The 12,360-nt window shown below is 37.9% G+C and overlaps 1 protein-coding gene across 1 annotated transcript; it reads right to left on the bottom strand.

Annotated features, from left to right (window-relative positions):
* Positions 1 to 1,267: 1,267 nt before the first annotated feature.
* On the bottom strand, positions 1,268 to 12,137 carry slc66a3 (solute carrier family 66 member 3). Its single transcript, XM_007247526.4, has 7 exons — positions 11,833 to 12,137; positions 11,016 to 11,098; positions 9,899 to 9,968; positions 8,499 to 8,556; positions 7,852 to 7,972; positions 5,195 to 5,236; positions 1,268 to 4,927 (listed from the first exon to the last, which is right to left on the bottom strand). The coding sequence occupies exons 1-7, from the start codon at positions 11,979 to 11,981 to the stop codon at positions 4,836 to 4,838; spliced, it is 615 nt and encodes a 204-aa protein (XP_007247588.1). The 5' UTR covers positions 11,982 to 12,137; the 3' UTR covers positions 1,268 to 4,835.
* Between the last annotated feature and the right edge of the window lie 223 nt (positions 12,138 to 12,360).

Here is a 12,360-nt window from a genome sequence, read left to right on the forward strand (position 1 = left end):
AAAGGTGCAGTAATTGATCAAGTAATGGTATTTACTATTATATTAGGCAGAACTTGAACCATCAATTCTTGAATTTGATTGGTTAGAAAGAAGAAAAATTGCTGCATTCAGTTCGAAATTGGATGTCAGAATTTCCAAATATCAATCAGGAAAATTCAACTTGAAAGCCCTCCGCAGGTTGAGAAATCACCAACCTCGAGTTTACTATCCAATATGGCTGCCCTGCACATCAACAGTAGTAAAAGCAGTATTTTAATACAATTTATTATCATTTCTGTTTGTCTGATTAGACCACAAGAGCCCTGACCCAGTTTTAAATATTGATACAAATCTGAACCTCATTTAATGCGTAAAATATTTTTTAACGCAATAAATTATATCACCAAGTTTGACCCCAACTTCTGCTATAATCTGCCCGCCCCAGCACGGATGTATTTTCTGAAGTGGTTCCCTTGTGGTGAGAATGTGATCTGGTCTTCATCCGACCCAGCTATCAAATATACTTCTTTTTAATTGAGCTAAACTGCTGAGTAGACAGTTTAATCTGATTTATTTGCCAGATAATGCTAATGACAACATATATGAACAAATGCTGTCTATGTTGCTTCATGTTGTTTACATGCATCATAATGTGCTGCATTCACTGCTCACATCTGTGCTGCACGTCCCATTAAAAACACTGTGTTTGAAAGCGCAGCTGCAAATTCTCAGCGTTCTGTGTTAAAGCAGCTTCACACTGCACAGATATACCCACTGACCTTTGATCGAAGGAGACGATGCACTTGCATAGTTTATTGGTGCACATTTTGTTGTGTTTAGATTTATACATGTGTGAAACCAAACCAAACAGAGGGAGACAAAGATGCTCCAAATAAACAAACTCCTCAACTGATCCGTACCATAGAAACCAACTACAGATGTGAAAACTCTTTTATACTCAGCAAATTAAGTTCAGAAATCCTTACAACCAAGTAGTGCTGGGCAGTATGACCAAAAATGCATATCTTTTTTTTTTTTTCAAGATTCTGAAGTATCTCACAGTATTTTTATTATTATTATTATTTATTCATATATTTTTTTTAATGACTGGGCTTTTATATAGGTTTGTGACCTACTGTACTTTTAGGACTACATATAATATAAAGCATTAATGGCTTTAAATGACCAACTACAGGTGTGAAAATGCTCTTTAATACTCTTTTATGCAAATTAAGATCTAATTCAGAAATCCTTACAACCAGGAAAAAAAAAAAAACGAAAACACTCCTTCAATCTTTGTCAAGGAAACCTGAATATTTTATTGGTCCAAAACACTTCATATGTAAATCCTGATTAGTAAACTTATTACATTATAGCTGTATGGAAGATCCAAACATTTAGACACACAACCCAACTTCAGACCTAATAAGATACTGTTCTTTCTCATTCACATTCCAGAGCCAGACAGTGTCTGGAAAAGTCTTGTTTGGTAAAGTATGATCATTGTTGCATAAACCAAAAAACAAGTATTAAAAAAAAATCTCCATTTGGTCCCTTTGTTCCTGGTAAAAGCAGGTTTTGTATCACCTGAATCAATACCGTCTAAACTGAAGAGAAACATACAGAAGAAATAAAGTGTTCATCTTTCCATGTGAACTGTAAACAAACTGACATGCCAGAAGTCATGGGATAATCATATGTAACATATTAACTGTAAGGTGTTTTACCCTGGGACACCCTGAGAACACACACACCTTAAGATTCCACAGGTCAGTGCAGCATTATTTAGCCTACCTGGGACATGACAAAAATCATGAAACAGACTGGACACTACTTCCTGTCCCATGACATGTGGCATGTCAGTATACAATAAACTCTGTCCACATGTGCCATTGCACCAGTCTAGGAACAATGGAATGATTTACAGTGAAAAACAGCTTGCTACACACTCCACAAGGTGAACCGTTGCATAATAATCTGAGAATCATCTTTAATATTTTAGGCCTAGATTCTGCATAAAAGAACTCATTGGAATGTAGCTTGATGGAAGTGTCTGGCCACCAGTTACAGCACAACACTAGTACTATTCTCAAAAACAAATGTTAATTCATTAATTAAATTACAGTTAATGTAATAATTCTAAATTATTAAATGAAAACTTCAGTTAGAAGAATACTTATACTGAGAAATCTGATTACTGCTCTTAAATTCCAGTCTTGGATTAGATTTCTAGACCTAAGAAATGGAAGTACTCTGTTTACATTGGATTAATGTTTTTTTTAATGCAGGTAAACACACACATAGTTGGTTTACCAGACAGGGATTTAGCTTAATCCTGAACTATACATCACTGTGTATGGAGATTCTCCATTAAAAGATGTGTAGTGTAGGACACAACCTCCTGTGGGAAACCAACCCTTAAAATGGTAAGGCCCAATGAGTTTAATATTGCATACATTTTTCATTAGAGCTCCACTATGTTTTAAAACCAGGCTAACCAATCAGAGCCACGTTTTTATAGCTGCAGACCAAACAAATGAGCATCAGGACAGCAGCAGAACAGCTTTACTTATCTGTGTTCAGAGAAGAACACAAAGCTTATGTTTGGATCAACATGCTGAGTATACGACAGCGTTTTAGGGACACTCTTAAAAAAAAAAATAGTTTACTTCGAGAATAAAGTCGTTATTTTACAAAATTAAAGTCATAGTATTTCGACTTTAATCTCGTAATATTAAAAAAGTGAACTGTCTTTATTTATTTTTGGGATTGGCCCTAAAACTTCATCGTATAATCGCAACCATACAGATCTTATAGAATTTAATATAAGGTGGAGCAGAGCAGAAAAAGCTGAGGAATGACAGTGAGCAGGCTACTTTACAGTGACTTTATGTAGGCCTATCTGAGTTATACTTTCTCTAGGTGCATATGGTGTGAACGGTTATGACTGTTTATGTCTAAAAAGAAGCTTCCCTTTCTAACGAGCACTCACAGGGGAGGGAAACTGAAAAGAGCAGACAGAAGAGCAGAGAAACCGTAAAAATGGAAATATACGAGAGCTACGGAGCTTATAACCTCGTTTACAGAACACAGACACAAAAAAAATAAACTTCATACTCAGTCTAAAGATTTCCCTAAGACATGGCATACGTTTTTTCTGTCTGAACGTGAAAGGGATTTCACAGTGTAATGCTATTAAAAGATGATACAGTTGTTGTTAAAGAATAACAACAAAACTGGATATTAAATACAGAGGAACCCTGAGACAACTAATAGTCAACTAACTAAAACTACATACACTACACCCTGGTTAAGCCTAAGACTAGACTAAATACTCTAGTTAGTCTAGACCCTATATGTTCTAAAAATGTGGTACTGTACTTCTGCAGTGTTCATTTAAGGCACATAAATGTACAGCATGTATGTGAAATTGGGCTTGTAGTTCTGCTCAAATATATTCAGTATATAAATTTGCATTAGATTTAATCCATGTTCAAAGAACTGGCAATTCATCTAACACCTTCAAAAGCTAAATCTATCTTCATGCTATCTTTATGTCTTAAGCCCTGTTCGGATGGGACTAGTTTTACCTGGAGAATTTCTATAAACAAATAATTTGCACATAATAAAAAAAAACTCACTATAAATGACTAAGTTGGGAGTGGCTACTCGATTTATGAACAACCAAAATCTTCCAAAAATAAGATGTTAACAAATCTTACAACCCATTCACAGTAAAAAAAAAAAAAAAAAAAAAAAAAAAAATGTGTGCTGCTACACGTTTAGAACACTTATGTCTATTTTACACCTATAGAAGTGTCGCACCTTCGAGGGGTTCTTTGGCTCGTCTCCTAGATTTGAGGTTTGTATGTCAATTGTAACACCTGAGGTTTGCCTCCGACCTGAACGAGCCAAGGTCTCTGTGCTATGTTTAACAAAACTAAACACCTCCTCACATCAGAAAAGATGCAAAAACACTTTTTCTACAGGATATAACAGAATTGGTACCAGGGGTGTGCTATATTGTGGTGTAAAATTCTCCATATTGTGATATTGCAATATAATTGAAAGCCATCTTTTTTTTTCTTTCATTTTTGTTTGCAGTTTACATGTACTAAATGTGCATAATTAATTAATGTTGGAACATAACCCCAGCTAATGGCCTAAGGCAAAACTAATCCCATCCAAATGGGGCTATAGAGGTAATAACAGGCAATAATTTGAAACTAATGTCTTTCTTCATTTAATACCAGATGTGGGTTGAAAACATATGCTGCTCTGAACTTCCAGTTGTGTCAACCTAAACACGTTGGCCAATTTATCAGAAACACCTACCGTATGGTTGCACTTTACAGATGTACAGTTACAGTCTGTATCCCACCTTCACCACCCACAACATGATATATTATTTATGAATAAGCACTCACAGTCTGAGTGTATCTACAAATCAAAGCAATTTTAAAGCAAATGTTTCTAATAAAGTGGCCAAAAAAGCTGTGTTCTCTTTCCAATGAAGAGCAATAAATAAACTACAGTTTGTAACTTTACACCTACAAAAAGTACCTAAATTGAAAATCTTGTGTTTTTGGTAAAATGGCCAATGAATGTAGGTAAAAAAAAAATATATATAAAAAAAATAGGCTGATCTTATATACTGCCACCTTGTGTTACAATCGAGGTGAAGGGTAAAAATCACACCTGATTCAGGTGGTCTTTGGGTAATTTTGGGTGAGTTCAATCACCCTACACTGGAGGTGTAGGAGCAGTGTGAAGCATTTTGGTCAGTAAAAGTACAAGAAGGTCCAAATATGAAGGTGAAGTAATGAAGCTAAAATAGTCCCACAAACGTCTGCATCTCAGTCCTGTTTCTTGGCGCTGGGTTTGTAGTAGATCACAGTGAACGTCACCCACAAGTTCAGGATCGTCATGGCAACGAAGCGGATGAGAACTAAACAGAGGAGAAGATGATGAAGGAGAATTTCAAGAAGAAGACTAAATAGAAACCATGTCACAAATGTGTTGGAAAATCATCTACAAGCAACAAGCAAATCTAGATGAATGAGGTAATGACTGATGATGATGACGTTTGTACATTCCATGAAATACATCAGCAATTTTTTATCCAGTTCACGTGATAAACTGTGACGTAGGCTACATGATTCACAGTGTTATGCTAGGCAGTGTAAGTACTTAAGTATTGTTTGGTCCAACTCACCCTGAGTGTCTCCAGTTGTCACCAGAGTAGTGAAGATTCTTGCTGAAGAGACAAACAGTTTATGAAGAGGTATATATTATCTTTTTTTTTTTTTTCGCACTATAAGGTGCACTTTAATCTTCCCAAAAATCTGCAATGTGCCTTATAATACGGTGCACCTAATGTATGAATTTTACCAGGAGTTTTAGTTTAGTTCTTCAGCACTGAGACTGCAGCAGCATTAGCATTAGCTGCTAACCGCACTAAGCGTTTTACTCTTTTGCTGTTTAGAGGTGAGTATCAGCCTGTAGCCTGCTGTGCTAACCCAAGCTAGCACTGCTGGAGCAGCATTAGCATCAGACACGAAACGCGCTAAGCGCCAGCTCTTTTTCCGTTCAGAGGTGAATATATTGGACTGTAGCCTCTGAATTTACAGTGTTAGAACAAGCTTCGTGGAACAAACCGCTAGCTAATCTTGCCCTGCCTTACGAAAACACTTTACTCACCCAAAAAAACAGTTTTCTGGAGAGAAATCTTTGTATATTAACATCCAACTCTTTTTACAAGAATTACAATTTTGTTTACTTAGCTTAGCTTTTAGTTAAAACCCCCACCCCCCTAGTGTTGCATAATATGCCTTATAATCTGGCGTACTTTATGTATGAAAATAGACCAGAAAATACAGAAAATAGAAGTTAGTGCACCTTATAATGCAAAAAATAACGTTAATAACTTCAAGACACATACATTAACATATGTAGCATCACTTTTTCACTTTATTAGAAACTCACTGGACACTTTATTAGAAACATCTAATTTTGTCAGCCACAGCAGTGTTGCTCAGTTTCTGGTAAACTGCCCAGATGGTGTAAACTTCTATGATGAAGGAACCAATAAGAAAGCTCCAAATTCACTTGAGAAAAAACATTTTTTACACTCACTTTCATTTAAAGTTCCTTCATTCATTCATGAAGTTCCTTCATTCTCCTAATACAATTTTTTTGTTATAGTGACATTATATACAGTACCAGTCAAAAGTTTGGACACACCTCATTTAATGTGTTTATGATTTTGTTTTACATTGTAAATTTAATACTAAAGACTATATTAAAACTATTATACAGGGACTCATGCATTATGAATTATTCTGTAAACAAAAAGTTATAAAAAACAGAATGTGTTTTATTCTCACATTTAGCACACATTTAGCTTTGAGGACAGATCTGCACACTCTTGGTATTTTAATGTCAGGGTCTTCATGAGTTAGAGCAGGGGTCGGCAACCTATGGCACGCGTGCCACAGCTGGCACGCCAAGGCATAATCACTGGCACGCCACACGCTGAACCAGCATCAGCAAAAAAAAAAAAAAAAAATCAGACTGACAGCACGACCCTTCAATCGAATTCGCTCCTCAACGCTCTGCACTCAGCTCCCGCCCACTTTCCCACAGACCCATGTTTAAATTTAGCCTAATCAAAATCAGTTAGCCCACCTAATAGCGTTACAACAGATGACAGAGCTTCCAGCTTAAAAAACAAAGCTAGGGTATTTCAGCCCTCCTGGATGAAAGACTATGGTTTTGTGTATGTCAAAGATCGTGTCGCAGCTCTGATCGACTGGATGGATGTACAGGACGTGGAGATGCAGCTGATAGAGCTGAAGAGCTCACCACTGTAGGTGACGAAGTTTGCAGAGCTCCGAAAGCAGTTAGAATCCACCCCTGTGCAACAGCACGGAGCCTGCATCCTCGCACGCTGGACATCTGCACTAGAAAAGTTCGGCTGTCTCAAGAGCATTGCATTGGCCCTCTTGTCAGTGTTCGGCTCAACATACCTGTGTGAGCAGGTATTTTCGCACATGAAAAGTGTGCTGAGCCCTATCCACAGCCGTTTGACGACGGACAATTTCGAGTCATGTTTACAATTAAAAGTGACAAACTACAACCCCCAGATAAGAAAGCTCAGCCAAGAAAAGCAAGGACAGGGATCACACTGACTGGTAGGCAAGATATATTAATTCAGTGCAAATTACGCTTATCTATAAAGCCACGTTAATCCAGAGCTGGACTCACTGTTATTCTGATTACACAACAATAATAATAATAATAATAATAATAATAATAATAATAATAATAATAATAATAATAATAATTTTATTTGTAAAGCACATTTTCTATGTAAAAAAAAATCCAAATTTGTAGAACATATTCCCGTAGTTTGTGTGTTTTTTTTTACCATTATTGTTGATAGTGGCACACTCATTGACAAGAAATGTTAAAATTGGCACTCCATGTCTCAAAGGTTGCCGACCCCTGAGTTAGAGTAACCTGCAATAGTTTTCTCAGCGTCTTGAAGGAGTTTCTGGAGGTGCTGAACAATAGTAGCTGCTTTTCCTTCACGCTGTGAAGCTCCAACTCATCCCAAATCACCTCAAATCACCATCTCAGTTCATCAGGTTTAGATCAGGGGATTGTGGAGGACTAACACGTTTTTTTTTACTGTGTACTACGTAATTCCGTATGTGTCCCTTAATTGTTTTCATGTATTTTGATATGAATCAACAGTGTAGAAAAATAAATAAATAAATAAATAAATAAATGAAGAAATGAGAAGGTGTCCAACCTTTTGACTTGTACTGTGTGTATATTATTATGTTTATGTATATGTATGTGACTTACCCATGCATGTGTAGGAGGCCAAACCCCAGGTGAGAGTGCTGACCTGTCCTGAGTTCTTAGATCTCCACAAACACTGCAGCTGTGCCAGTTTACTGCCCGCACTGATAAACGTACACAGACTCTGCACACACAGACAGCAAGAGAGAGGAGATTCAAGAGTTGTATTGTTATATGCGCAGCAGAAACAAGCAGTTACACTGAACAATGAAATTCTTACTAGAAAGAGAATCTATTCTTAGAGAGAGAGAATCGATAAACTCTATTTTAAATAAGCAGTTGATTTATTTAACACACTAAACCTCAATTCTCATCTATCCTTGGCAGACGCTGTTGGTCAAATTATTACTAGCCACTGTGCTGTCCACTGTGGGTGTCATCCCTAGAGATAAAACACCATCCTATGACTTTGCATTTCAGTGTGTCCTCGTTTTGTCACCAAATCACTCATGGCTTTACATCTCAACCATAAATGCGGCTCTGTAACCAATTTAATTATAATTCAATCAATTCAACCCCATCTACTAATAATGTATTTACTTTAACTCCGCCCCTTTGTAAAACTGCCTGCACAATCCTGTACAATAATAGCACCCTGTGTATGGTGTCTCTGTGTTAAACTATTAACAGATTGCTACAGATGTTCTCACCATGGCCAAGTCAATGATCCACTTCTCGAGGGTGAGTAGCTTCCAGCCACCTACAAACCTGAAGAGGTCATGTTAAGAAGTAAAAACACATTATGACACAATGAACATAAAAAAAAATATTAAAATGTATTCCACTATCAGCTCTATTACTGAAGAAAGGAAGCATTTAGGAACCACAGTAGTAGTAGAACTGTAACGATTAGTCCACATAATTGAGGATGTTGACTATAAAAAAGGGTGATGTTGATCAGCACAAGGCGTCTGTTAGCTGTTGTATCTGAACCGAGTCGCTGCGCTTTTCAAACAAAACTATATAAATGTCCCGCAAAAACAGTCTAATGCCCTAAGGTTAACTGTCAAGGTCCAATAATGCATGCATTGACTTAGGAACCTTACCAAAAGTAATGGAGGACATAACAAAAATAATGTGATCAATCAGCTATTTAATCAGCAGATTTACGACTTCTAAAATAGTCATAAGTTGCAGCCCTACACAGTTGTTGCTTTTCCAGATGTTGTGCCAAATTTGACCTTTCTGCCACTTGTCGCTCAGCAGAATCAGCATAACAGATTCCCCATATATTAATTTAAATTAGGGTTAATCTACAGATACAGTAGATACATGAATCACTAGCATAATTGTACGCAACCATACTGCTGCAGTACACTCCTGCACATCAGGGGGAGGTCAGATTTCAGCACAACACTGCTGTTTTTTCTTCTATTTTGTTTTAAGGCTGAGAATAGCCCGCCTCACCTTCCAGTCTAAAGGTCCTAAACCAGCTCAATAAGTGCTTTTACACTGCAGAAAAATCAGATCGTGGTTCGAGACCACCTCGACTCAAAAATTAAAAACTGAATTTCTGGACCAAACAAGGCAGGTGTGAAAGCACCATTAGGACTATTAACAAAATGAAACTTATATCTGCTTATATCTGTCAATTTTGATTAAATGTTCAATCAATTGTGATACTGATTTAAGGGGTTATGGACTGGGATCTGTTTGGGATTTAGCTTGAATTGAACTGTTCTTGATGCACAACGTTCACTTATGTGATTTTACTGATTTAGAATTGTGCAGGCGGGTCATTTCACAGCAGGCTTGTAATGTGAGTGTAGGCAATCTGAGTCCACTCAACTTACCGTGAGCTGTACACCCAGTTTAATTTGCGCACGCATGCGCACACACACACATACACACAGAATCAGTTGTGCTGCAGTTGGTGGTTACCCAGTGGAAAGCTGAGAGTGGAACAAGCTGATTACCAGCAGCCAAAACCACACACTCAAAGAGTGAAAGCAAGTTTAATTCTGCTGAGCAGATTCTCCCTTCACACTTCCTGCAAATCACTTTGAGCACTCAGATAAACATAAGCGCGGGAGCGTGAGTAAAAGGATACACTGCTGCATAGATAAGGCCATGCTTCATGTTTCCATTGTAGTGCAGGATCAGAAGCAGCAGGATGACGTCTGCAAAGATTAAAAAAAGGCTTTTGAAAGTGCAATGCAACATACATAACATTTAGACAAAAGGACCACATGTCCTACAGTATGTGTATATAGTAATGAAAAGTAAAAAGTGTGTGGGGTTGGGAGCAATACATATTAAACCTTACTGAAAAACATAATGAGTTTTTTTTTTTATTACCTTGCCCAATAATGTACTAGTGCATCTCAAAAAATTTGAATATCATTGAAATTTTACCTTTTTACAGTAATTCAGTTGAAAATGTGAAACTCATTTTATATAGATAGTATTACACACAGAGTGATCTATTTTAAGCATTTATTTATTTTACTGTTGATGATTATGGCTTACAGCCAATGAAAACGCAAAATTCAGTGTCTTAGAAATGTTTTATATTATAAAAAAACAATTGGTACTTTTGTCAGTATGGGCAGTGTGCCAAGTCATGCTGGAAAATGAAATACACATCTCCAAAAAAGTTGTCGGCAGAGGGAAGCATGAAGTGCTGTAAGATTTTGTGGGAAAACAAAACTGCACTGACTTTAGATTTGATAAAACGCACTGGATCAACACCAGCAGATGACATGACTCTACAAACCATCACTGATCATCAGTAAATTTTGCAATTCATTTGGAAATCAAGGGAGCAGAGTCTGGAGGAAGAGTGGAGAGACACACAGGAGGGGATCATACTCTGCTTTATAATATCACAGTACATGTTGAAAATCGGCACCCCAGTACCAGAAGCACTCATACAGCCCTAGACCGTGATCCTACCACCACCATGCTTGACTGTAGACAAGGAAAAGTTTTCTTGGTACTCCTCACCAGGGTGCCACTACATGCTGGGCATCATCTGAGCCAACAATATGGCTGTGTGTTGAGTTATTTTGAAGGCACAGCAAATTTACAGTTATACAATCTGTACACTGACTACTTTACATTGTTTCAAAGTGTCATATCTTGTTGTTCTTTAAATTAGTTTTTTTTGTAACTGAAGCAGCATCTGCTTATTTTAGTTTTCAAAACCATCTGTGGCCTTATCTCACCTTGTGTGATGAGGATGGGGTATTCCAGGTATGTAGGAGGAGGGTAGTTGTAGTACATCTGGTAGGAGACGAACACTATGAACCTGCAGAAAGAAGTATATTAGCACCTAACAGCAAAACATGAGATTTTACATTTAGGAATTCTCTAAAATTAATATTTAACTCATTACAGTGCTTTACAGTCCTTACAGAAGCATTACTTATGCATATTGTACCATAAGATGCCCTGGGATTCCCACCCCTAATATCTTCCTTTCAGTAGGAAATATTCATTTAAAATGCTACATAGTTCAAAACTAGGCTTAATTTCTTGCCCCAAAGTGTTTAGGCTGTTTACAGGTTAAAGCAACAAAAAGGGATGTCCAGATAATTTTCTACAGGCAAGTTTATCATACTGCACATTATCACACTCCCCCCCCCCACCATACTCATCCCACTATACCCATATCTAACCAGTCACCCCACCATACCCAGTCCACCACAGTCACCCCACCATACCCAGCCCACCACACCCAGTCCACCACTCACCCCACTATACTCATCCCACCACAGTCAACCCATTCTTACTGTACTCACACCACCAGTCACCCCACTATACTCAGCCCACCACAGTCACCCCCCCATACTCATCCCATCACACTCACTATACTCACCCATACATCCAATCATACACACTATACTCACACCACCACATTCATCCCACCACATTCCACCACATTCCACCAGTCACCACACCATACTCAACCCATCACACTCACTCCACCACCACAATCACTTCACCATACTCAGCACATCATACTCATCCCATCACACTCACCCCACGAGCTCCAGCAGCAGACTGTTCAGACTGACCCCCGCCGCGGATTTGGCGCGGAAGAGAACCCACATCTGCGGGAACTTGAGCACCGAGCACACGAACAGCGTGCTGAAGTTCGCGATGTGCAGCGGGAGGCTGTAGTCCATCATTAACACAGCTACACTCACACACTCACACACACTTACACACACTCACTCACTGTAAACACACACACTGACGGGAGAGGAGCACTCGGCAGCTGGAAGATGAAACTGTTTGGCACAGAAAGGCACTTCTTTCCCCGCCTGTATTCCGACATGCCCCGCCCCTCACTGATCAACGATTGGGCACCAGTTTTAAATTCAGGCAAAGTCCCGCCTCTCGTTCGCTACTATTGGCTAACACTCTTTGCTTTTTAAGCTCATATATTATTTTAAACTACAATTAAATAAACTGTAATTTTTATACTCTTTATTGCACAATACAAAAAAATAAGTTATTAATATAAATATTATTAGTAAAATAAATTAATTGTAAAATATGCTTTGT

This window comes from Astyanax mexicanus, chromosome 7, assembly GCF_023375975.1.
Source record: "Astyanax mexicanus isolate ESR-SI-001 chromosome 7, AstMex3_surface, whole genome shotgun sequence".
Lineage (NCBI taxonomy): Eukaryota > Metazoa > Chordata > Actinopteri > Characiformes > Acestrorhamphidae > Astyanax > Astyanax mexicanus.